Source organism: Anas platyrhynchos, chromosome 10 (assembly GCF_047663525.1).
Source record: "Anas platyrhynchos isolate ZD024472 breed Pekin duck chromosome 10, IASCAAS_PekinDuck_T2T, whole genome shotgun sequence".
NCBI classification, from domain to species: domain Eukaryota; kingdom Metazoa; phylum Chordata; class Aves; order Anseriformes; family Anatidae; genus Anas; species Anas platyrhynchos.
The window spans coordinates 24,534,526-24,562,131 of record NC_092596.1 but is presented as its reverse complement, the minus strand read 5'-3'; the positions used below and the strand labels follow the sequence as shown (position 1 = coordinate 24,562,131).

The window sequence follows — 27,606 nt, the reverse complement described above, 5'->3', positions numbered from 1 at the left end:
ACACTAGAGTTGTATTCCAGGTAATTATAATATATATTTAAACAACATTCACACAAAATCATCTTTATAGACTTTGAATAATACTGTCAGTCAGAAAAACAAACAAACAAACAAACAAAAACTTGGTTAAATTAATGGACTTAACTATCTGGGAAACAACAACAACAAAAAACCTGAATCTACCTGCTTTTATTTCCCTTTAAAATTTACTCTTGTACTTAAAAAATCAAAGTAAAATAAATTATTTTTTCCAGTTATATCCCAAAAACTTCATTAGACTGAAAGTAAACTGAGACACATCAGGATCCATTTTGTTTAAATTCTGCAAAAGTTAAAGGAAGTCTTGTTTGTTGCACAGGAAGCTTCACCTGTAGAACAGCACAGTTCTGAAAGTCTAAAGAAAAACAGGCCAGTTTCCAATATGTTACATGCATCATGTTACATCATGTGTAACATGTAACATATGTAACATCATATGTTACATCAGATGCCTAACTATGCTTTACAATATCTCAATCAGAGTCTAGAGACTTGGAGAAACCGATAAACCTCAGCTTCAGCATGTCTAGCTGGAGCTTCATGCCACAAATTCAGGACCCGTCTGCTGAAATACATACAGCCTCTGCACTAATATTTTTCCATCTGTGTCTCAGAGTGCTTTACAGGAAAGGGCAGGAAGAAACCAGCCGCTACAATCTTATCTGTCAATGTATCTATCTGCCTGTCGGTCTTTTTATCTGCTTATCTATTTACCTGTCTACATCTACAAGCAATCTGTCAACCTGGAGAAGAGCCTGGAGAAGAGGAGGCTGAGGGGAGGCCTCCTGGCAGCCTGCAGCTCCCTCACAAGCTCTCTGATCTCTGGGGACAATAACAGGACCCGAGGGGACGGCATGGAGCTGAGACAGGGGAGGGTCAGGCTGGGGCTAGGGAAAGATACTTCATGGAGAGGGTGATCAGGCTTCCCAGGAATGTGGTCACAGCACCAAGCTGCTGGAGTCAAGAAATGCTTGGACAATGCCCTCAGACACAGGGTCTGATTTTTGGGTGGTGCTGTGTGGAGCCGGGAGTTGGACTCGATGGTGCTTGTAGGTCCCTTCCAGCTCGGGATATTCTATGAGTCTATGATTCTGTGAATCTACATTTCTATCTGTTGGCTGGTAGCCTGACTAAAGGATTTTACAGTAAAAAAGTTGAGTTCATAATTAGTATTCTTCCTCATTCTTCTAACGAGGATAAAAGTTTAATTATCCTCATAAGCCACCACACCATTTGAAATAGAAATCACAGCCAGAGAGCAGTAAGCAATCTATTGGCCAAATGAGCAACATATGCAGGGACAAATCACAGAGAGCAAATTTTTGACCTTATTCATCCTTCAAGTGTTCCGTGACAAGAAGCAAATATCAGTAGCCCCACCAGGATCTTTTGCAACTGTAAAGAAAGTAACAGGGCTGTTTTTGTCAAGGGAGAATGAAGTCAGGCAGCTCAGTACTGCATGAGCAGTCTGCCGTGTTGGAAGGCCCAGTCAGTGTGACACCGAAGTATGTAAAACATCTGAATTTCAAAACAGAAAGGTATTAAATTAGATACCCAAGCAGATGGACATAAATGCAACAGTGACTCTAGTTTTGGTGAGAACTCATGCCCATCCTTGGGCCCTCTGGTTCTGCGGAGCAAGTGGGAGTTGGCCAGGATGTGATGCTTTGATGTAAAACGTGCTGGTGTCTTCCACCTTGACTGTTACCAGAGTTTTGTTCCAGGGGAAAAAGTCACTGATGGAGGCAGAGGGGATGGCTCTCTCAGAGGGACTGGGGAACTTTATGTAGGGAATTTTGTCCTTTATGACAAAGGCCTTATACAGGCCTACTTGAAAAGACAGGTCCCTTGAGATAGCAATACCCTAACCAGTCTAAGGAAGGGCAGAGCTGAAAGACACTCAGAAATGTCATTCTTAGACTTCCGTTCCTGTTCTTTGTTGTCTCTTTGCATACTAGTTACACTGGAGATCGAAAACAGCCAATTCAAATTTCCTTGTTGTTTGACTTGCTCACTGATATCCAACATGTGTTTGTTTCCAGGTCTAACAGGGTTATTTATACACAAGCCAGCATTGTTCTTCTCTGTTCAGATCAGTTTTCTCATTATGCTAGAGTCCAGTTTAATGACAGCTAAGTTTTTGGTCTGCAGAATCTTATGAGCTCCACTGGATACACAGCAGGAAGATTACACTTCTGTGCCTGTGAGACAAAAGCATCTGACAAATGTGAGCATAGTGCAGAGTACAAGGACAGCAGCTGGACTGCTTGCACGGGGATAACTATGCAGAGCTGTCTTGTCTTAAAAAAGCGCAATGCCCTGAAGGCATTGAGGCCATTGAGGGATTACAGTCCTATTACAGTACTGTAGGAAGATCAAAAAAGGGAAAGCAAAGACTAGCCACTAAAATAAAAAAGGGAGAGCAGCCTGCTAGTTTATCTCTTTGTTTTTCATCTGCCAAAAATTGCAGAGCCTTTTGCTTTTGCCTTTTCCTGTGGTAAAGTCATGGAAATCAAGGGGGAGAAGCAGCTGTTTTGCTTTACTGCAGTCTTTAGGACATCCACTTTTCTGAACTTGTTTCTTCCAGACTGAAAAGGCTGAAAACTTTTTTTTTTTTTTCTTTTCTATAAGGTGAAGAGCAACTCAGTTCATAAAATGTTCAGCAGGCAGTACAGATTTTAGGTACTCAAGATGAGTTGTGAGGCAGGACTTGAATAGCAGTAATCAATTTAAAATAGACTACTGAATTTGTTTCCACTTTATTTTATTTTGTTAACACCATATAGGAATTTTTTCTAATGGAGCAGAAAAAAAAAGCCCTGATGAATTGGTGTGAGCAGCACAGGTAAAGAGAAAGGAAACACTAAATAATTGGTTGAATCTCTTGACACCCCAGAAAATAGTATAAACAAGCTTGTCAGACAACGGACAGAGATTCAGACACAAGGGAAATCCAACTTGCTTTTAAACTTTTTTTCTACCGCATGGTAGTTTTTCCTAGCTTTCTGCTGCAGATTTATGAAAAGCATTCGTCCTCTAGCAAGGCAGCTCTTCTAAATCCATGTAGCTGGCTTCACATCTGTAACACAGCCAAAAGCCTCTGCTTTCAGCAAAACTGATGGACACTGTGGAGTATGTGCTTCAAGGGATCACAGAATGTACCAGCTAGAAAGAAATGTCGAGTGTGTGTTGATATGCTGGACCAGCTTTGTTATATGCCTGGGCTGACCTGCTGCAAGGAAAATCATTTAACAACAGTTTTATATTCTCTGTGGCTTGGTGACAGTTGCCTGTTTGGCGCAAACAAGAGAAGAAAGCTAGTATTTCAGGCTGACTCTGTGCAGGTTAGAACATGACGCTGTATCACTTTATTTTTGAAAGTTTGCAACTGTATCTAGATGGAAACAAAACACAAAAAGTAGAAGTCATCAAAATAAATGAAGTGTAGCCTTGCAGGAACTGACAGGGCTGCAAGGACATGGCTTACCAAAAACCATCACTTCAGCCAAAATGATCCTAGGTTCAGGCCCTGGAGCAAGAAGGAGATGAGAACTGACACCAGAAATGACATCTGGTGTTTGGCTTCCAGATGCAAAGGAACAGGAAAAAATACCATCTGGCCTCCCTTTGGGAAGTGAAAAGGAAGAAACGTGCTGCATCTACTGGGCAGGGGAACTGCAAAACACAGGCTGGCTGGTCACAAATATGGCTGGTCACAAATATGGCAATTACGGAATAGATCTGATAATGAGCAAGGCTTTCTGCAGAGAGATGGACACTGTGCTGGTGGAGTCTGGAGAAAGGAAGCTCACTCCACGGGAGGGATGTCAGGATTTCAAACCTTGACTGTATGAAGATGGCATTTGTAGTCTATGCTTTCAAAATAGGGCTTGTATATCAAAAAAGCCAAATTCTTCAGAACGGGTGGGGTGGTGGGGGTTGAAAAACAACAGATTACAAATACAGGCAGGCACTGAGGACTTTTCTTGTTTAATAGGGAGCTACAGTAACAACAACAACAATGTTCTTTCTCTTTTATTAGCAAAGCTGCCAGTTTCTTGATGTTTCAGAAAAATGAGACATCTGCCGATAATTTACAAGCACAAAAAGGCTCCTCAAATGAACTTTCAACAACAGTTTATGAAAGTACCAAGAACATAACACGATGAACAATAATCAGCTCTAAAAAGGAAGCTTTTGACAATATAGTTCCAGTACAATTACGTAATACTTAAAAGTCAATAAGCATTGGTTATTGGTGAGCCAGTCAAAGACCAACACTCGGCTTTGCAGCATTTCTGTTCTCTGTTCAGCCTACCAAAGCATAAGAGGAAGGTTGTAACCATTAACAGCTTTCCTTATCCCAGTTCTCAATATGGGACAAGACATTGGCCATTCAAATACGAACCTAGCTGTGGAGACTTGAATTTGAAAAGGTTGATTTTCACTGTTAAACCATGGCCTGAGATTTCACAACATTTTAAAGCTTAGCAAGGTATTTCCTAATCATGTATCAGAGCAAATATTGATTGCACTGTCCTGCTGATCTTATAGTTCCTGCTGTATCTGTGGTTCTGTGCCCTGCAGTGCCTGGCATTACAGTTATCTTGCTTTCCAGAGCAGGAACCTGTCTGAGATGTGACAGGGCTTCATGCTGGCTCTTGCACCCAAGCTGCCTCTCCAGGGCAAAAGGATGCTGGCAGTCGAGCATTGCATAGGGGTCAGGACATTGCTAAACTGGGCACCCAAAACCAAGAGATGGAAATTGCTATCGAGTTCCAAAATTTAGATGTATTCTGTATGGGCACTATGAGACTTCCTAGTACACAGAAACCTGGAAACAAAGTTCTTTGATCCATTTTTCTCCTGTAACATGTATACATGCATACACCTCCTTCGTTTTCCGGGTTCTAGGCATTCACAGAGGCTGAAAGAGCCTCCGAGTGTGTCTGTGCAAGTGTGCATGTGCACCGATGTGTGCAAGCTGGTAAGGCTGGAGTCAGAGCAGGAAAGACAAAACCTAAGAAATACACACAATATCTCTCTCCATGGGAGCAGTATTTTAGCAATACTGCTCAGGAAGTAAGTAGGCTAGAAGTCTGTTGCCTCCTTATGCCAAGATTTACTGCCTTGTAATGATTTCACTAACAATTTTTTGTACCATAGGCAAAACTTTTCAATAATAATTGAAGGGCGGTGGGAGGTAAATCATTGAAAACCTTTTTCACCAGCAGACTGCTTATGTACTGCAGAAGAACACTTGGTGAGCATAAACCCATTCAGCCTTTCTGCATTTTTCTTAAATTGTTCTCACCTCTTTTAAGGGTAATATATTGTACTACATTTGTCCTAGTTGCCTCAGATTCCTTCACCATAGTATTTATTTTTATTCAGTAGAGACACTTCAGAGATACTGTACTACCCACATGGTGATTTAAAATCAATTGCATATTACTATTAGCAGGACAAACTCTATTACATCTTTTTATGGCAATCAGTCTATAACTGCACTTGACCTCACTGATCTTTGCCTTACTGAAATTTCTTGATTCTTTCTGTGCGGTGTCATTTCAGGATACCAGTGCAGGAGATTGCACTATTTGCTTTGCAGTATTGGAAAAAATCGATGGCAGTCTTCCAGATGTGGACCCCCAATCTATTAGAAGCACATTACTCTGCTGCATTTTGATATTTCTCATGTTATGGAAAATTTATAAAAATTAAGACTTGAGGCCAATAAGAACTTGAAGGAGGTTGTTACCTACAGCAAGTGATTGCTGAGGCATCAGTGCACAGAATGATCCAGAGACGTTCCCTTTTGTACATCAGGACACTGTATGTGCCATCACCCTTAGTGGGATGTCCCTTCAAAATAGGTGTTGTGGTGTGAGAAACACTTGACACAGCTGTTACCCAGATGTGCCCATGCTGGGTGTAAACAGCTCTCTTGCAGACTAGCTGGCATTTTCCTCACCATTGTGCCTAGTAGCTTGAGAAGGAAAGGAAAGGAAAGGAAAGGAAAGGAAAGGAAAGGAAAGGAAAGGAAAGGAAAGGAAAGGAAAGGAAAGGAAAGGAAAGGAAAGGAAAGGAAAGGAAAGGAAAGGAAAGGAAAGGAAAGGAAAGGAAAGGAAAGGAAAGGAAAGGAAAGGAAAGGAAAGGAAAGGAAAGGAAAGGAAAGGAAAGGAAAGGAAAGGAAAGGAAAGGAAAGGAAAGGAAAAGGAGGGAGTGTCAACCCTCCACACCTGTGTGCTACTACAATTTTGGTGTGTACAGCTTGCTTTACTGGGACATGTAAATGAGGTTTCCCTTGCCAGATACTTTTAATCTCTATTCTTTCCCCTGGGGATACACTATTCTAGTTTTGGTTTATTTTAATTTATTGCACAAACATGCTGCTTCCTTACTCCACAGAGCCAGGGCAGTGCCTCAGAAAGTGCACATAAGCAGTGCCCAGCAGCTAGTCCTGGACAAACCCAAGGTCACATCTGACCATCCCTGCCCGTTGTGCCAGGGCGTGGCATGGTCTGCATCAGAAAAAGAATCAAAAAATCAGCTCTCCTCACCTGCAGCTTAAAGACATTTTGGTAGCATCTGGGAGATCTTGGAGGTCTCTTCCAACCTAGATGACTCTGTGACTCTGTGAACAGTCTTACAACAACTTGTTACTGTCTGAGAGGACCGACTGGTGGGAGCTCTGCAGGGCTTGCTGCTGTGGCAGCTCGCTGGGGGCTGGCAACCCATCAGCTCCCAGGGTGGTTCCCTCAGCAACAGTATGCAGAAGAGTACATGGGAGATCTCTCACCTAATGGCATGTTTCTTTCCCTCAGATTACAAGGTCATCATTACTGCTGAATTATTTGCTTCCCAGTCATAATTGGCTAAAACCAGTAACAAGTTCAAGTACAAAGCATGCAAGCACTCACACTGTGCTTCAAAACACCTTTGGCAAATAAAGCTGCAACTGCACCAAGCAGAGATGCACTTTGTGCTCTAGACTCTCTTTGAATATTTGGCATTATTTTAAACACATCGTAAGAATGATTCTTAATTTTCCTATACAGGCTGCTGTGGTTGGCAAGAACTTCATTATTTCAACATTTACAGGACATTAATAAGGCAAGTCTTCTGAAGCTAAATCATAAACAGGTTAATCACTGGGCATAGCACAAAAGAAACAGTACAATGAAGATAATACTGCAAGCAAATGGCTAGTGATTTATGCTTACAATTTGCCTCAGCTGAGAAGCAGCAGAACTGTTGAATTGTGTGCCATCAGCCTTAGTTTGAGAAAGATTAATGGGGAAAAAAAAAAAAAAAAGATTGACTCTGCTCCTGGCAGGCTCCATTGCACTATGGTAACATTTGAGCTCTCAATGGCTGTAGATTTGTGCTCTTACAGATCACCTGGTGTTGATTTTTTATTTTTTTATTTTAATAAAAAACACCAAAGAAACAGCTGTTAATCTTGAGTCTTTAGAGAGTAAATGTTTAATGGAATGTCCCCTTTCTTTCTGAAAAATATTGTTTGCTGCTTTTCTGAGTAGTCACACTGGATTTTCTGAGCCAAAGGATGTTATCAGAAAAAAGTATTTTCTTGGTGTCTGATGTATTTGACAGCACTTCATAAATAATCATTTTGGTACTGATCCAGCAAAGCACTTAAGTAAAAACATTAAGCGCATGAGTATTTCCTAGATTTCAGTGGGATTATTCGTATATTTTAAGATGAAAACATGCTGAAGTGTTTTGCTGGACCAGGTCTCTCCAGTATCCTGTCGTCACCCCCCAAACCTCTCCACTCGCTGGTGGATCATCTTCTTCTGTTCTTGAAGAAGTCAGGCAAAATGTCTGTTGGTTTCAGTAATGCAGGATCAAGTCTACCATCTTTTTCCTTTTTTTTTTTTTTTCCTCGTGCATTTAATTTGACTTTCTGTAACAGCCACAGATCAAAGCTAAGACTATGGTGAAGGTGCTTTATAAATATCTTACAATTCACCCTTTAAAAGAGATATTCACAGACAGATAGATACAAATGACCTCAAAACCTGTTGTTGAGAGAATAAGAAAATAAAATTCCAAAATATATCAAATTCAAGTTGAGAATAGGGCATCTCTGGAATATTGCACGATGCCCAAAGTAGGAGGAGTGCCAGGGAACAGGCTCTTTTCAATGCTCTTCTCTCAGGGTGTTTTGTTTGCCTCCTCCACTGGGAAGCCCAGGTTTCTCTTCTGCCTTCTGGAAAGCAGAGAGGTCAACACAGCTAGAGAAAGGCAGGCTTTTGAATTCTGCTTTCCTTCGCTATTGGTGAAGGTTGGGGAATATGGGAGAAAAGAGAGCTGGAGTTTTTTATACTTATCTGACCTGGCAGTGCTGTTGGTTGGAAGAATCCTACTGTGTTTATTGAACAGGCTGTCTCTGACTTACTGAGGGAGAAGAAATCTCAAATATCCAGATAGATAATAACTTTTCTAGCCATGACTGATTCACAATAAGCAATACATGGAAAAAACTTGGAGTCAGAGTACAAGAAAGAGGGAAAGGTTGTGCGTGCTATTCCCAGCCCTGTCACTGACTCACCATCTAATCTCTACCGGGTCTCACTGCTGCATACACCTCACACTTCCCTTTGTAGAAAGCTGGAATAGCTGGTGGCAGCACTGCTTCCCTCTTTTCAGATCTGCAGCGAGGCTTAATTGAAAAAGGTTGTAAAGCATTCTGTTGCTCACAAATGGGGAAACTGTGGGAATGGGAAAAGCAGAGATGTCTGACAGTTTTCTGCTTATTTGATCAAAGCAATGAAACTTCTGCAGGCTGCAGAAGTGAATCTTCTTGGATGTGGATTAACTCCTCTATTCCCGCTGATTTTTCCTTCACATTTTAGGAATACACTCCAAATATTTTGATTTTTATCTGACAGTAGTGTATGTCTCCCCAAAGTAAGTCAGTGGTTACCTGACATCTGAAAACTCTCTGCACCCTGCTGAGCATCTGAACTCTTAATGGAGGGCTTCTGAAGTGAGATGTGACAGCACCAATCCTGCACATACAATTCAGTACAGATCTCTTCGCTGACTTGGTTGAAAGAGGGCATTCTGGGAGAAAGTGGGCTGCTGGAGATCCCAGGGATGGGGCAGGCTATCCTGTGATCTGCAGCTACAACCTACACCCATCCTTCCACGCTCCCCAAGCTTTCAGGGACCCTACCACATGCCAGATATAAACTACAAATTCTGGACACATTGGCTGCTCCCAACAGCTGTCCTCATGGCAGGGGCAATTCCCATTATCCACCAAGTGCCTGCCTGCTGTCCACCAGAGAAGGCAAAAAAAGCAATGGCAAAAGACAGATATCTGACATCACTGGTGTCCAGGGGCATACACAGGACAGCGAAGGTAATTTTGTGAAAGAAGCTGGGAATTTCCATCCACTTCCTCCCCATGATGGTATCTCAGCAAATACGACTGATGGGCTGACTATAATTTGAAATTCTTTCTGGAAGTACAGTGTTTTAGAGTATTAATAAATTGGAAATGTTAATACAAAAAAATACATTTTCCGACCAAAAAAAAAAAAAAAAAAAAGATCGCTCTTTTATAATAAAAGTTTTTCCAATAGCTCTAGCTGGAGCTGACAATGTTAGTGAGAGGCAAGGCACCCAATGGGGCAATAGGAATGAACCAGCTTGTTGTCAGGGAGGACTAGCCCTGGAGGAGTGTGTGGGAAGGCTTATGGGAAGCCTGCACCACAGTACGGTAACTATTTTTTCCATTGCTTTTAGCTGGACACTTTAGTCTCCTGTCAAATCTGCACCTGGTCCACCAGCTATAAAACTGGATTGTAATCAATTATATAAAGCAAAAGTTAGAGAGAATTGAATCTCAGTTGTTGAACTGCTAGGATGGAGGGAGAAAGGTGGGTGCAGGGTAAGATGAGCTGTTTGCAAGCACTTCTTCAGACCTCCTAAAGCTGCATAGGTTTGAACATAACCATTCTTTTGCCTGAAGATAAGAGCATATAAATACTACTTGCTATACCAGGGCCTAAAGGATTTGAAATGAGATGGCTATTGCAATTTTTGGTTTCTGAAATCTTGATGACAAAATCTAAAATATTCAAAAAAGAATGACGATTTCAGTGCTTAAAGAGAATTTTCACAGGTAAGTTTTGAACAATTTTTTTGAACAAATTTTTGTGCAGTTAGTTTAAAAGCAAAGGGCTTAAAAGCATTTTGTATGCTGTGGACAGGCACAATCAGCTCTCTGATGACAGTTTAGTAGAAATATGTAACTTGATAGTAGAAAGAAATTGAAAATTGCACAGAAGAAATCTCACTGTCTGTGATCATTGTCAAAAGAAACTGTTTAATTCCCTGTGGTATTTACATTCAAAAATATACAACCATCTTCAATTTACTGTTTGTTATCCTTCAGCACAGACCGGAGAGAATTTATAGCTCTCTCTCTATTTTACTTACAGAGCATGAAATACTTACAGAGCATGAAACACTTTGAGCCAGATTCTAATATTCCTGTTTACACTGAATAGCCCTGCAATCATGCAAAATTATTCCTTGGAGTAAGTTCCTGCAGTTTGAGATACTCAGAACCTAAACCCTCACACAGGCAGGTGCTAAGAACTTGTTGCCAAGTCCTACTCTACTATGTGGAAGTCATACAAAAAGGACAGGTTGATAAGATAAAGATTCACATTTAATAGAATTAGAAAAGGCATCCCAAATAATCTTATTAATGAAACATCTGCAGTATGCAGTTAGCTCTGTATGCGACTATAAATACTGGGAACCCCCTTCAATCAATGAAGGCCCATCCCAGCTCTCCAGTACATACCGTCTTTTATAGGCTGGTATTACTGGCATTTCCTTGTCACAGTGTTTAATTTTAACTGTAAGGCAGTTACCTCAGCCAGCACAAGGATGAGAATCCATTTTAGATTTGCAAAGCTTACATATCAGCTGCAAACTCTACCTTACCCCCGGATCTGTAATCTTTGGGTGGGAATCATTTCCACTGCGACACCTGACATGCGTGTCAAGCTGATGCAAGACAACCCCTCTGCTGTGCTCATCCTTCCATCCTGAAAAGTCAGTGCCTTCTTGATCTTTCTAGGAACAAGCAATTGTATAATGTCTCCAGAGACCATATTTATCTCTTTCATATATATATATATATATATATACATATATTATTACCTGATAACATTCAGCTGCTTGCCAGGGAAAATCTCCTTAAAGAATTACCTCCTCTGTCAAGAGAAAGTGTATGCTCCAGATGCATAAAATTAAGTCTCTGCACAGACATTTTCCCTGTCATAACAAACAGAAGCAGGGAGTAATTGGGTCCAACTGGCTTTTGTCACGGAGGGGCAAGACTCTGTCTCTGCCCACATCGCTACTGGTGTCTCCTACACTCTCCTGCCTACTCCCTCAGATGGTGAACGAGGCCTTGCAGAGGTTTCTCTTGAGGGATGTGATGAATTACAGAACTATTAAAGCATTTTAGATAGTGTGGGAAAAAAAAAGGGGGGGGGGGGATTTCAGATACTGACTTTTTTTTTTTTTTTTGGGGGGGGGGTGGGGGTAAAAATCCAAAATGATAAATGCTAATAAAAGCTGGAAGGGTCAGCTTTTAACTGTGGGCTTGTAGGTATTCTTACTGAAAACAAAGCCAAAAGCTCTTCTGGAATCAATAACACAGAAACAAGCAGAAGAAAATATAACAAAAGAATAATAATAATGTAACTGTTGGAGTGGATAAATCAGAATTTTGCAATGATGAAGCAGTTAATGAAAAAGAAAGGTTAATGGGGGTTAATTTGTTAAAGGACATGCCAGTATAGAGCTTGCTTCAGAGTGGCTTTATCTCCAGACGTCCCAGATGTATTAAATAGAAACTAAACTGCCGTGTCTGATATTGACCTATAGCTGCATTATCAATACTATGAAGGACTGCATCTCACTGTCAGTAACATGTTTTTCTGTATAATATCCTACATTTTATTTTTAAAGCACCTTCCATGGGATGGGAAGCAGAGTTCAGTCATTAAGATGTAAACATGTCTGGGATTCTAAAGAGCAGCTTTGCACAATATTGGTTTAAATATTGCTATGCCTTGGGTTTTAATACATTTTTTAATTGTAACTGTCTTCTTAAGGTCTGTAGCACTAAATAAAATCATGAGAATGGAAAGAGATAAATTGTTTGCTTCCTTCTTTTTCATGGTATGTACAGTGCGGGGAGGAGGAGGAAGAAAAGGAGGAGGAGGGAAGGAGGCCCTTGTTTGGAGAGAGTGGTGAGGCAGGAAGGTGGAGGATGAGGGGTCTGGACCCTAATGTGTTCTCAGGAGGAGGGGAGAGATCAGCCAGCTGAGTATTAGAGTAATTCAGACTTGTGAATGCACCTTGAGGTTCCATAGTCTAAGGCCATGGTGCTATGAACCGCAGGCACACTGGGAAATAAATGGGTCTTTTGTAGAAAATGTTCATAAAAGCAAGGATTTAAAAAACATATTTAATCCCTTCCACCTGTGTTATGCATAACCAGCACCAGAAGTGAAGGAACCTGTACATATATTTGCTTTGAAGCCACTGAGAAGGAAACCCTGCCTTTTTCCAGACAAGTGAATGAATAACGTATTCCTGCAAGTCATGTCTGTTGCTTTGGCAGTGCCAGAGTCTAGACAGTGCCTTTTCCCTTTAATTGGGAAGGACAAGATGGGAAGCGATGGTAAACATCCCCACCCCCATCCCACCCCCATGTCCCCCCCCAAAAAAAAATAAAAGATTCACACTTTGTTCTTCCAGGGTGTGATCTCACTCCTTTCACCAGCCAATTCCTAGTAAGAAGGGTCATTCACAGATGAAGAAAAATGAAGAGGTACCACTGTATGGACAGAACCTGTAACCTGATGACTGACAAGAGGTAGCATCCTTAGGAAAGATAAACAATCACCAAAAATTGTTAAAAAGCTAGAGGGGCTTGGGAAGGAAAAATGGAAGCTTACTAGGTCAAACGTTAATTGAAATCCCTCATTGCTTTTCTACATATCTGAGTGGTAAATACATATTTTAACATCCTTTATGATAAACTAAAATGTAAATGATTTGGTCTTCTATGAGGGTCATTAGAAAGTGAGTGTTAGATATTTTTGTTTGTAAACAAGCTTGTATAATTACCAGAACGGCCATAGACACACAATCCAGCTATCAGAACTGGTTTTAAAGTTCCAAAGTTTTTTATGTAAATTTTTTATGTATCCTGTTTGGGCAATCTTTCTGTTAATCTAACGTCATTGATACACACTTTGTTAGGGGAAATCCTTTTAAATTTCTGCACTGGAGCAGGAATACTGGCTTGCAGTTGAAGATTCTAATTATATGTTTTGTCTCTACTGGGCAGGTTTAACAAATCCAGAGGTACAGCAACGATGAAAGTTTCTAACATGAAGTAAATGAAATTACAGTTTCTCTCCATTTTCTGTGACATGTTTAAGATGTGCTTAACTTCAAAGCAAGAAGAGTACTTTAAAAATATTTTAAATCGAGAAACTGCTTCTAAGCTGTGCAACTGAAATAATAAAACACATGCAAACTGATTTTTTAAATGGTATAGAGGAAAATATCTTTAAGATTTTATAAATGGGTTCCTTTATTAAAATGCTTATTTTGTATCAAAGTCATGCAAGTGTACATAACGCAAAGCACCAATATTCTTCCCACCCCAAACATCCAAACAGACACGTGAATCTGCATCTTGTTTTACAGCAAAGCATATGTTTATCCACTTTGGTTGTTGTGCATTTTCTCTTCAATACATGTAAAACTCACTGGCTGTCTAAATAACCTGTATTCTGCTGTACAGGTCAAACTAATAGAAGGTTAATAACTATCAAGAGTTTTAATTCTCAATTTAGATAAAGAAAACAATAGTGCAAATACTTGAGTATATCTTGTTCAACATTTTCTTCAGATTTTTCAACATTAATTACATTAGAAAACAGTGACTGAAATATCTCTTAATTATATTATGGTGATTCCTTTTATTGTGTACTGTATCAAGATGCATTTAAAATCAGTTAAAATACACATGCGGAATTTTAAAGTTATTTTAAAATTTAAAGAAAATTATATTAAGTGCTGAGTATGCAACAAGATACTTACATTAAAATTATTTTATTAAATAATAAAAGCATTACACACATGTAATGCATGGCATCGACTGCACGTAAGTCCCTGTCTCCTTCCTGATTTTCACAGTAGTAGATCCCATCCATTGAAATGTCACTTTGCATCAGCCTAGAAGCAGGAGGGTTTTCCTGCTTTTCTCAGCTTTGAGTACTTGAGTTATTGAACTGGACTAGTTGAATGACCTAAGACGAAAAAATCCCTCTGACCCTTAGTAAGATACTCAGAAATGATCATTTAACTTTGCAATAAATTTTAATTTCAGGTACTTCAGTAGTGACTTTCTCCAAGCAAATGACCAAAATTTCTTTATGATTCTGGGAGCAAGTATGGAGAATAATATTATGCTTTCATGTTTAATTTAACTTTTTATAGAGTATATTAAGTTCAGACATAAATCTAGGTTCTCAAGTTTAAAATATTTTTAATCAATATGAATTTTGTTTACATCAAGAAAATGCTAATAGAAGAAAGGAAAAGGTGATGTTTCTCTTAGTGTTATTTTATGCACTTTACATACTTTATTTCTGAAATGTTTAATTTATTTCTATGTCTTCACTCCTCTCCCTCACTGCAAAAGTTCACATCTCTCCATGACATGTATTGTCATGTGACATTGCTCAGGTTTTGAATAACAAAACAGGCTCATAGTTGTGCCTCCTCATAACCAAACAGAAACCGAAATGGAGACAGTGAATTTTTAAAGTGCCCCCAATTTGAGAGGAAAGCCTTGCCAAGGTAGCTGGTGTACCTCTGAGATCTTCTGCAGAGCTGACAGGCAGCAGGCTTTTGTTGGACCACTCAGACAAGCATCTCGGCAATGTCTGCTTACACAGCACACGGAAAAGATGTTACCAGCTCCCTGAGCCACTGGGGGTAACACTTCGGTAATGTCTCCCTTCCTTCCCACTTCTTCACTTAGCACAAAGCTGTGACAACCTAAATGAACATATGCTACCGTATGTTCAGATAAACCCATCATGTTGGATTTCACAAGTCATTATTTTGCAATAGAAATAATGCTTCAGTTACAATGAAACTGATTTGAGAAACAATGTATATATATATTTTTCACTCTGCTATTTTTCTATCTAAACCAGGTATTGGCTGGTTGGAAAAACAAGTAACTAAGGGAAGATTGCAGATCTTGTCTCAGCTCTGCTCTATAAAAGCCATTGAGTGCCTGTATGTCTCACAAAGGATATTTATCCAATTTAAGCTGCAGTACTTTTAGATGTACATGTCCACCCCAATTACTTATTTTAAGTTATTTTACATCACAGAAAGTAATTAATTATAATTCTTAAACTCAGATTTAATTCATAGAACAAAATACCACCAGTATATTAAAAAGAACACTTTGGTATTTGTGAGACTCTAAAGCCAAACAAAATGCTCTTCCAGCCCACCGTAATGTGTTAGCAATATAATGCAGGAAAAGGAATAAATACCTTAGCCTCAAGCACTATGACAGCCACAAAAAGGGTCCAAGTGAACAATCCATAACGTGTTTTTTTTTTAATTTCTTTCTACATAAAAGTATAGACTCACTTAAGAGACAGGCACTTTTCTGAAAAATACATAGGATCATACTGCTGCTTGTTTTTTAACTTATTTGATAATCAAAAATAAAGCTTAGCTTACATACAGAAAAAAATATACATTTATATAGACTTTCCATAAACTGTGCCCATTTTACTATGTTAAAATACAGCTTTCAGAATTTAAGATGTAAACGGATATTGTGGCTGACTGCTAAACTACGGAAAGTAATTTTATGGAAAGATTTAATGAAAATTGTAAAAGAACTTTGAAATGCTGAAGGCTTACATTTTAAGAAGATTGTAACTGCAAATAAAATGCTGTCTATGCATTGTAAATGCAATAGCAGTTCAATTGTTTCTCTTTCAGACAAGACTAATGATTAAAATACATGAAGCCTTTAAAAAATACGGTTCACAGTCATACACGTACACACCCAGAAAGCCCATTAGATGTTAATAATTCTAAAAAGAAACGTGAATATCAGGAAAATAAGGTGCTCACAGGATACCTTTTCAGGAAATAAGAAAGGAAGAAAGGAAGGAAGGGGGGGTGGAGGAGAGAGAGAGAGAGAGAAAGAAAGGGAGGAAGAAAGTGAAAGAAAGAGGAAAGAGAAAAGAGAGAAAGAGAGACAGACAGAGCGGCTTCTTCAAATTTATGTGAAGGTCTAATCACAAAAGTGCCTCTAAAATAATTAATCTTAACCAAATAGACAGTAAGTCAAAACTAAGATGTTGGCTCTGTAAACTGAGAAGGACATAAAGCATTTTGCAGTCTTCCTTTATGCACGTCTGTTGTGATTAACATCTTGCAAACCCAGGCAGCAAACCTCAGACTGGGTGAAAATACATGCATCTGCGGAGTTTGCAAAGACACAAGAAGCCGGGAGAACACCACGAGCAACAGGGCAAACACTAACCCAAAAAGCAGAAAGCCAGGAATACACATGCAAAGGCACAAATATATCCAAGCCCGTACAGAAAAGCTTACTTCAGTATAAAAAGTCTCACTTCTATCTAGGTCTTCATAGCCCTTGGTGTTCTCAGTGCATACAGACTGAAGCTACTTCCTTCTTGGTGGGCACGGTGGTGTCAAACGCAGTTCTCACACGGCTTATTGAAATCACACATGCGAATAGTCCGCTCTTGGTCTAAAACACAAAACCAGCTGTTTCTTAAGCAATGTTATGCCACATCTCTGAGCCTCAGCTTTCTTCAATACATTTCTTGATACTAATCATGTGAATCCTCCCCTCGTTGTCTTCCAGAGTCTGTATATTTTACTCCAGAGGCTTGAAAACTATTTGACGCTGAAAGAGCAAAGACACCGGAATCCACATCCACTTGGCAGGTATCTGCATGGATTTGTGGCAACAGCAAATCTTTCAGAACAGTGGCTTTTTTTCTTTCTTTTTTTTTCTTTCTTTTTTTTTTTTTTTTTCCCTATCCTTTACAGGGGATACCATCATACGACTGGTTGTTACTCCTGCTTATTTGCCATCATTTCTGAAGTGCTGAGCAGCTCTCCAGTAACTCTAGGCCTTTATTACTGTGTAGCTGTTACAAAGGGTAAGTTCATGCACTCATCTGCGTAAAAGAGGAAAAAAAAAAGTTCTTTGAACTATTGGTACTAATCTTTCAGAAAATCCAACTAAAGCTTTATACCAGCTTTTTGGAAGAATGCATATAGGCTTATTTGTGCAGGAAAACACTTCTCTCACAAGCCTACCCACGAAAACGTATCTTACATGCAGGCTTTTTCCCACATGGGTACCCGAAAAACAGCTTGTAGCACAGCTGACACTCAGCCACATGAAATTCCCCTTGGGTCTACTGGTTCCTTTGCATCCATCTGGAAGACCTCTGATCCCATCCCGTGGCATTACCTTTCCTCATACCTTCAGCTGCAGTTTTTTGTTAGTTGCAGGGCCAGGCAATGCGTGAGTCACCGGGCTGGAGGTTCTGGGCCACGTCTCAAGCCCAGCAGGCTGATGAGCCCACGTGAAGCTCAAGCTGGGCCCATCTCTAGTGATCCAGGTGGGACCGCTGAGATCTACGTGTTTAAATACACGCTGTGCCCATATTTTACAGCATCTCCCTCCATTTTTATGTTTTGAGGTTTCAGCTGTGTTTCTTTGTTATTTGAAGGGTTATACTGGTTGTTTGGTGTTTCATCCATACTGTAAGCCTGTAAAGAGGCTTCAGCCCTGCTGCTGCAGGCACGGGGAGCAGTGGGGGGCCTGAACCGATGCCATCATCACCTCAGACACTGAGGGGTTGCCTCCTCCATCTACTTTGCTCACAGGAGGCAGGGTGTGCTTACCACTCAGGCAGTATGGAGGTCATTGCCAAATTTTGCTTGGCTATAACTCCTTTTTTTTTTTTTCCTTACTATCTTCCATGGCTTGTAAAAATGCTTTTAAAAGACTGAACATGATTCTTCATTCTCCCAACTGGCTCCACTTCTCCATTTTCTCCATTTGCAACAAATCATTACTTTTCTCCCTCTGTCTCCAAAGACGTTGAAATTAATGGGCTTATTTCAATGTATGTCAGATGAGTATAGTTCCATTATAAGGTTTCCTGGGAATGGTGCCTACCAGAAAAAAGAGTTGCTTTAGGATTGTTATTACAGTGCCAGTAAGGGGAGCTCAAGTCTTGTTTACAGTAGGTCCTACACTAACTATGTCTGCTAGCTCTTTGGTCTGTTTTAAGACCTTGTGTGAGAGCGGAGCACCTGCTGTCACTTGCTGGTGGATGTGGAGTTTGTTCCAAAACGGGGAGCAGAGGAAGGCGGGGGCAAACCCTTTGCTACTCGCTGACTGCAGCACAACAGCCATTCTGTTTCTTGGTGAAACCAAGGACCTGGGCCTTTGCGCTTTATTTATTTATTTTTTATGTACGTATTTTTGTAATTGTTTAGGTGAAAACTGTGCAGGTACTGAAGTTGAAAAGACCACCTTAGTACAGCCCGGCTGGAATAAGTTTTGATCCCCATGCCGGTGCCCAAACAGAGCGAATGCCGCTTTTCCCGAGTTCCCCCCAGCCGCGGGGATTCCTCTGGGTGAACCTCAGCCGTAGGAAAGCCCAGGTCGAAAGGGACCTCGGCGATGGTCCCGTAAAACCCGAGCCCGGGCAAGGCTCTAACCAACACCGTGCCCAGCCCAACCCCGGCATCCTCCAGCGTCGGAGCGCGGGCGGCCGGGGCCGGGGGCAGCGGGGCAGGACCGGGCGGCCCCGGGGGGCGAGAGCGGCGGCGGGGCTGCCGCTGCCCCCCCTCGCCCGCTCCGCTCCGCCCCGGCCGTGCCGCGCCGCGGGGCGCTCGCCCGGGGGCTGCGGCGGCGGCGACCCCGATCCGCCCGCGGGGGCCAGCGCCGGGGGCGGCGAGGCGCCGAGCCCAGACACCGCGGCGAAGGCGGGCGGCGGCGCTGCGGCTCCGCGGGGCTCGGGCTCGCCGCCCCCGCCGCCCGCCGGGGAGCGGGGGGCCGGGCAGGGCAGGGCAGGGCACGGCGGGCGCCGCGTCCCTCCGCGGCGAGAGTTACCGGATTAATCATTGCAGAGACCCTGGGCCGAATTCGCGGCGTGGGGCGGTCTCCCTCGCTGCACCTCCTCTCCTCCGCAAGCCAGCCTCTCGCTCCCGCTCTCCCCGAGCCGCGGATCAAAAAGAGCAAAAGCGGCCAGCCGCGGCAGTCAGCGGCGGGGCTCGGGGCCGCGCACCTGCCCGCTCCGCCCGGCCCCAACTTTCGCCGCCTGTTGCGGGCGCCGAGCATCCCGCCCGCCGCGCTCCCCGCCCCGCGCCCGCCGCTCCGCCGGGGATGGCAGCGGCGGGGCAGAGCCGCCGCTAGCCGGGGCCGCGGCTGGCCGCCCGGGGGCCGCCGCTCGGGCTCGGGCTCGGGCTCGGGCTCGGGGTCGCCGTCGTTCCCCCCCGCCTCGCCGCCGCCCGGCGCACCGCGGGCATGGAGGTGCAGCTGGGGATCGGGCGCGTGTACCCGCGGCCGGCGGGCCGGACCTTCCGCGGGGCTTTCCAGAGCTTCTTCCAGAGCGTCTGCGAGGCGTTCCAGGCTCCGGGCGCCGCCGCGCCGCGGGAAGAGCCGGGCACCAGCCACCAGGCGCCGGCGTGCGCCGCCGGCCCGCCGAGCCCCCGGCCGCCGCCGGCCGTCTCGCCCGCCTTCCTGCCGCTGCCGGAGCCCCGCGGGGCCGCCAAGGCGCTGCCGGCCGCCCGCCCGGCCATGGGCTCGCCCTTCCCGTGCGCCGGCGACCTGAAGGAGCTGCTGGGCGAGGCGGGCGCGCTGCCGCCGCTGCTGCCGCCCGAGGCCGAGCCGGCGGCCGGCCGCGCCGAGCCGGCGCCCAAGGAGGACTTTCTGGGCGACAGCGCCAAGGAGCTCTGCAAAGCCGTGTCCGCCTCCATGGGCCTGGCCGTGGAGGCGCTGGAGGCGCCCGGCGAGCTGCTGCCCCGCGAGGACTGCATGTTCGCCCTGCCCGGGGGGCCGCCCCGCGCCCCGCGCCCCGCCGCCAAAGACCCTCCGGAGCCGCCGCCCGCCCCGGCCGCCTTCAAGGGCAGCGGCGGCGGGGAGCCCGGCTTGGCCGTCGACGTGCCCGCCGGGCTGGCCCTGTACCGCGGCTCCCCGCCGCCCGAGGAGCCGCCGGCGCTGCCGGGCCGCGACTGCTTCGCGCTGCCGCCGCCGCCCGCCCGCATCAAGCTGGAGAGCCCCCCGGAGCCCGCGCCGGGCGCCGCCTGGGGCGCGCCGTGCCGCTTCGGCGCCGAGCTGGCCCCGCCGGGCCCCGCGCCGCCCTGGCCGTCCTTCTTCGCCGACGAGGGGCAGCTGTACGGGCCGTGCTCCGAGCCGCCCGCCGGGCCCTTCGCCTGCGGCCGCGGGCCGCCCGCCGAGCCCGCCGACTTCCCCGCCGACGCCTGGTACCCGCTGGGGCGGCCGCCCTACGCCGCCCCCGCCGCCTGCATCAAGAGCGAGCTGGGGCCCTGGGCCGAGGGCTACGGCGGCTACGGCGACGCGCGGTGAGTACCGGCGGGCAGCCCCGCACCGCCCCGCAGCGCGCTCCCCGCCACCCGGCCCCGCCGTGCGCCGGGCGAGCCCCGCAGCGGCTCCGGCTTCTCCCCGAGCCGAGCGGGCGGCGAGCGGGCGGCAGGAACGCGGCACGCGCCTCGCTGCTCCGCGCCGGGCACGGGCAGAAGATGCGGGTTAGGTAGAGCGGCACGGAAAAGGAGGAGCCGCTTAGGCGCGTGAGAAGGGCTCGTGCAGAAGTAGTTTTCCGTGGTGGATTAGCCTCAGCAATCAGATCAGCGGGCTCTGAAATAGGTACGTGCAACCCGAAAGAGCGGGGCGTACGTTGCCACCCTTCGCTGCAGCAGAGCGTTTTACTGTTTGAGAGAATCACTGCAGCTGGCAGAAACCGGGAGTGAGAAAAGGACTGCGAAAGGATTTCTTCTTGAATTTTAAAAAAGAAAAGAAAACAAAAACCAGAAACAATGAGCTACCGGCTCAGATGTACCCCAGCCACAGGTGGTTGGTATGGCCTCAGTTTGGGTTTGTATCTTTGGAGTTTCATACTTGCCTGCTCACTGTGTAGTGGGATCAAAGATTAAAATGGACAATTAGATTTTCCCTTTAAATTAGCACAGGACAAACACATCACACTTTTGCTTCTGGGCTTTTTTTGCTGCTCCGAAATGCTCGTGTTTTTATTTGGACAGTGCAGTATTTATCAGCTACACAATAATGGATATTTTGTGTAGAAGTGGCTCGGGGAAAAAAATGGATAAAAGCAAGGAAAGGTTAAATGGGTCCAGCTGTGAATGCCGGATCAGCGACAGGAGCTGTGTGCGCCCTGTGTGTGTTGCTGTTGGGTCTGGATAAATCTCTGCTCAAACCAGGACAAAGTTATCAGCAATGAGTAGAGTTGAAAAAGTTTTGCTATCCAAACACTATCGATTGATGATGCAGGTTTTAGAGAGCAGCAGACTGAGTTGGGAAGTTTTATTTGCCTGTGAAGCCCATACAGCAGCACTATGCATGGGTAAGGAATATTGTATTAAAGAAAACAGGACTGGGCTTATGTGCTGCTCAACGGACAGTCATGTGGGTTGGATCTGGGTAGCAGGTACATTTTGCCTGGGTCTTGCTGTAGAGATAAGTGCTGTCTCCCTTATTCCTGTGGGAAATACCGTGCCCGCCTCTTCCCGGCAGCGCAGCTCAGTTCGCCGCGTCCGTGTCCCCGTTTCCCCTGGAGCAGTCCCGTGAGGCCAGCCGGCCTGCCTGAACTCAGCAGGCTTCAGCAAAAATCAATGGAGTACGAGCTCGTATAAGAGTTTCTAAAACACCATTACCTTGTCCTTTGGACTCCATTGCTCATACAGCATTGCATGGCTGCTGCAAGCGAGAGAGTGACAGTGTTTATGTCCCTCTTTGTGTTTGGCTGCAATTTAAAAATGTTACAAGGAAAGTGGAACACTTGTTTGTGGTCTGGCTAAAGCCGTACAGGTTACTCTCTGTCAGGTTTGCGTAGCATCCTAGCAAGATCTCCGCTAACTTTAGAGTGTGCTGCCTATCGATCGTTGTTCACTGTGGCTTTCAATTTTGTCTTGGATTTACAACAATAGCGGTGCAATGAGCAGTCTCTGCTGCAGCTGAAGCTCAAATGGCAGCAGTTTATTTACCAGCATCTCAGAGAGCAGCAATTGTAAGGAAAGAGGGTTGTGGGAGCTAAGACATTTTGTAGCAAAGCTCCCTCATGGAAGGACAGTCAGCTGTGTCATGTATAGCCCTGCTAGCTTCCAAAGCTGCGCTTGGTTACAATCCTTCCCTACTTGGCATTGCACAAGGAAGTTTTACCTCTTAGCTATATGACATGGGGTCTTTTAGCTTTTCGTTGGGAGTAGGTGGAGGGCACTTCTGTTGGACTCGCGACAGCTTTGCCAGCCTAAGGAGTTTTACACTTCAGATTTCCACATCTTCCTCATGCTGGCAGTGGCAGCGGCAGCCCAGTCTCCTCGGAAGACTTGCAAAGTCTGGATCAGGTATAGATAGTTCTGAAGTTAGACACCTTCCCCCATATATGACACTAAAGCATGAACACGTTCTTTGTTTCTTAGCATATTTGGGGGCTGTTGTTTATATTTGCCCTTTATATAAAGTACTAGGGATATGGTTTGGGGAGTTTTAGCTGACAAGTTCGCCTCCAAAGGCTTGAGAGAGGAGGGCTGGATTGCCTGAGCGACTCTTAGTGGAAAACAGCGTGTTGCTGTCGTGTCGGGCTGGGCTGCAGCACACGCAGGCTGTAAAGCAGGCGCTGGCAGGGGCCGATGGCTCCCCGGCATTTCTCTGAAGCAGACAGGTCCAGTGTGACCAAACTAAGATGCTCTCTCCCTGGGAGTCCTCATCACCGTTTTATGGCATGGTCAATTAATTGCCTGTGACCACAGGGCATGGTGGGAATACAGGACTGGGCTTGAGCAGCTGCTTCTGGGACTGGTCCTCAGCGTGGTGTGGGCTTAGATGCATAATTCCTGCCTGCCCCCTTGGCTTGTGCAAGGGGAGGGATTTGCCTGTTTTTAGAGGCACTAAAACATTGCATAGGAAGCAAAGTAGGAATTAACACATCTTGATTTAATGTAAAGCTTTTTACGCAATGTATTTGGTGGTGCCAGTGGTGCTTATGTATCATTAACAAATTAATCCAAGCTTTTGTTCCACTGCAGCCTCGTAGCCGTTTGTCTTTGTGCTCTATTGCATAATTATTACCAGCAGCCTATAAGGTAACTAAATAACCTGCTTTGAGAATGAGACATAGAATTGATATAATAAATTCAAGCTTACAGGGTCAAAGTGATTTTAAGATTAAAACACAGAAGCAAAAAAGTGTTTTAGGCCTGTTTGGATTAATCTAAAAAGAATACAAAGAGGGAACTATTACTGTGGTAATGGAAACAAAGGTGATAGATGAATTTAGGGGGTGATTGGCTCAGAAAATCTAGCTGTCCGTGTAGTTTCCAATGCTTTCTAAACAGCATTTCCTGTTGCTACTATCTGTTTTGTATCCATGTGTTTGTTAGTTACACCAGCTTGTAGATCCCATTCTCTGGTTGAGTTGTGAGCAGCTTGGGTTAGTGCCCTGTGTTTATGCATCGCCTGGCGTAACGGCCAGGCGTTCTTTCTTGTGGCCAGCCATGTAATGGTGATACCACTTACAGATAATACCTGTAAAAATGTCTGCCTGTTGAAGAAGGAGATAAGATTCTGATAACAAGATCAAGGGCAGCTTCTTAACCCCAGGAGACGAGCCCAGGCCGAGAGCCGTGCCCCTGCGCGGTGCCGTGCTGCTGGGCGGGCCGCCAGGAGCCTGCGCTGCGCCTGCTGCCTGCCAGGCTTCGGCTGCAGACCCTCAGCTCTTTGCTGGCAGAATGCAAAAGCTTTCGCAGAAGTGGGATTCACCCTCCCTTCTCCTGTTGCTAATATGACCTTTTTGCTCAGGGGAATGGCAGTATTATGTAAATATTTCTTTTGAAGACAAGCCGTGCGTGGAAGAATGCTGTTTCTGAAGCCTATCCCTCCGGCCAGCTCTGTAACGTACAGACAGTCCACAGCTGCTGGTACAGATCCCATGGACAGTGAACCTCGGGCAGCTGGGAAAATCACTGATGTGCTACAGCTTTTTTGATGGTTCCTGATAAAAGGAGAAGAAAAAGCATAAGAAAAACTCACCTTCCAATTCTTGCTTTTTCTTCTTTTGATGAACACATTGGGCGCTTCTGTTACCAATTCTCTTGACTGGATTCAGGTTCTTCTTCTGTGGTGCCACTGAGGTCTTTGCCTCTTTCCTGAGAATTTGGACATCATGTTCTGACACCTTTGCTTAGGTGTGAGGCACCGTCTCCAAACAGAGCACACTAGTGTTGTCTTCAGAGCACTCCATCTTCAACGTGAAATTCCCCTTTCTCAACTCTTTTGATTAGGTAATAAGGTTGATGTCTTGTCAGGTTTTCTTTTAAAAAACAGATTTCATAATTTTTCCTGATCACTTCCAAATTTTGAGCATGCCGTGGGTTACAGCTGATACATACTTAATTCTCAGCACATTCATCCATGTTCCCATGTCATGTACCAGGACAGTTTGCATCGCTGTTAGCTTACTCATCAGGATCGACTGTGCATTAAATTAGTGCTAAGTGACCTAGGTTGCAGCAGAGATCACAACAAATTTACAGGAGGAGAAAACATTCCTACGAGACAACTGAGAAGTATCTTAAATTCTTCTAAGTTCTTGCCAAGCTGTCTTCAGTAATTCCTACGGCAGAAGGGAGGAAGGGATCACAAAGAGTTTCCTTGTCCCATCTCAAGAAGTGTCATAACTGAGAAAGTCGGTAATTTACTTTGAGACTGATAATTCTTGAGAGATTTTGATGCACTTGTTGCTTTCTACCCTTAAGAAACTTGATCCCACTGCAGAAGGACAGTTTGGGAGATGGAGGCATTTTCTGAGTGGGTTCACATTTGCTCCCGGTGACCTCCTGGGGTGAATTCCACCCAAACCCAGGCCTTCTTGGGCGCTGAGCACATGGCCAGGGTGGTGACACTGCCTGCCCAGGCCTGCAGCTCTCAGACGGGGCTCCCTGCCTTCAGCAGCCATGGGATCAGGCCGCTGTTTTGGAGCCCGTGTATCCGCAGGTTTTATAACTGTGCTGAGCTCTGGTGCAGCCAAGTTTTGTCTGGAGTTGCCAAAACAGTGTTCCACTTTGCCGTGCAAAATAGAGCCACATGAAGCGTGGCTGAGTCACTGGTAGTTTCTGGAGCAGGGGCAGGGCTGCTGCCTCCGATGTGCCATTGGCACTGGATTTCAAAGCTTTGTAAACAGAAAGCGGGACAAACATGGGTAGGCTCAATCTGAAGCTCAGGAGGGGTTGGAGCTGAGCTTCCCACAGGTTACAACATTAAGAGGCTGCTTTCATAAGTTCCCTACTGACAGACCTGCGATGGCTATTTTAAGCACAAAATAAAATGCCAATAGTTCACAAACAGCCGACTGCTGTTTCTTGTTTAGAGAACTAGGGACTCATTTGAATGTGAATTGGCCTTTTACCAGGTTATGACAAGACACTCATCTGTCATGGTCTGAGTTAGGGTTGTGAAGTAAGTGATATATTGAGGCAGGGTAACTGGAGTAGCTGCAATGTAAGGCACTCTGCTCAAGCTGTATTCTTGCAGAACAACAGTAGGTGCAATGAATTTATCAGGGGGAGAGCAGCAGAGCTGAGCAGCGTCTGCTGGGTCACCCAGTACTGGTAACAAATCTATTGCACCTCCACTTTCTTACTTCCAAGAGCTGCTACTTGAAGAATTATAATGTGTAACCAAAGCTCATTTGTTTTGCTCCATGCCTAGCTGGTTTATTTGCTTTCATTTCATTTTGATGGTGTTGATTTATTTTGTCTTTTCCATGAATTAGTTTTCATTTCATTTGATAGATGAGATTATTCTTTTTCACGTCTAGTTAGCTAGACTCAACCTGCAGTGGGAGACTTTCTGTTTCCTTTTGAAGATGCCCAGAACCTCCCAGAAAACACTCAGACTGGACAGATAACAGTCCTTGTGTTAATGCACAGACTGAGCCCATGGAAAGAAAAAGGCATTGGTAGTTCCCATCCTCATCGAGGTTTGCACTTGACGCTGCAGAGGCCTGGGTGCAGTGCTGGAGCTTATGGCAGCTCTGTCCTAGGAGCTGACACTGCCCTTTTCTTTGCTATTAAATTGGCACTTACATCTATGGCAGAGCATGAAAGAAAATAAACTGTTTCCAGTGTTCTTTGTTATCCAGTTTGCTTCTCCCACTCAATTTGTTTTGGTTCTGTTTTTTCCTTAGTATTTCCATTCTTTATACCAAGTTTCGTAATGTAGTCTCCCTCTTTCTCCCCCCCACCTCCATCCATCTCTCCCCTCCATCTCTCCCTCCTGTTCACGCACCCACTCGCCAGCTCTTCCCCATCCCTTCGCCATGGGATCACCTGGGGAACAAGGCACGGTCTGCAGACACATGTGGTGTATTTGTGTGGGACCTGCTGGTCTGTTCCTGGAATACAAAGCATCTATTTGCTTTTTCATCCACTCACTGCAAAAATGTTCAAGGGCAGACTTCCCTCCATTCTCTCTGTGCTTTCCCTCCTCTGTGCTTTTCCATCCTCTTCTCCCCATCTCTTGCATTTTTGAGCTCTTACATCTTCTGGAAATTGGTTCCAAAGTCTCATTCTTGATATGTACTGTGATTATTTTTTTCCAGTTTCTCTTAAGTGCATGATGCAATGAAAGGATGAGCTCTACATAGCAGTTGGCATAGAGTACAGAGGCTGAAGAATTTAGAAAAATTGACCAAAGAAATAATACATAAAAAGTTGTAAGAGCATTAATGGGTTTTAGTTAGAGGCATGTTGTGTACTCCATCCTGTATTTACCTAGAATTTTAGCACAGGAAGCAATAAATGATTTGCCAATGACAGCTCCTCTCCTACTTGTACAGCTTTTGTATTTTTCTTCTGTTTACAGTATTCACTGGTATTTCTTCGTTACATGGATGCTGTGTAACAGATGCTAGCTGTGCTTTGCATTACTGTGTATAGCTAGTCTATTGTGTAAACCATTGGTTTTCCTGTTACAAGAACTTCATTACAGCCAAAGAGAGCTAGTTAAACATTGGCAGAGCCTTTGTGCTTTCTGCTGAGACTGGAAGGGCAATATATTTCATAATACTGATTATGAGAGATGTTTGGTGGCGCTCATAGGAGCCTGTGGCTTTGCATGCTGCCATATCTGAAAGCCAG

At 44.6% G+C, this 27,606-nt stretch overlaps 1 protein-coding gene across 1 annotated transcript in view; it reads left to right on the top strand.

Annotated features, from left to right (window-relative positions):
• The first annotated feature begins 19,117 nt into the window (after positions 1–19,117).
• AR (androgen receptor) overlaps positions 19,118–27,606 on the top strand; it is a 60,499-nt gene continuing 52,010 nt past the window's right edge. The window contains exon 1 of the mRNA XM_038184023.2: positions 19,118–20,796. Coding sequence (XP_038039951.2) covers positions 19,739–20,796 — 1,058 coding nt within the window. The 5' untranslated portion in view covers positions 19,118–19,738. The remainder of the gene's footprint in view (positions 20,797–27,606) is intronic.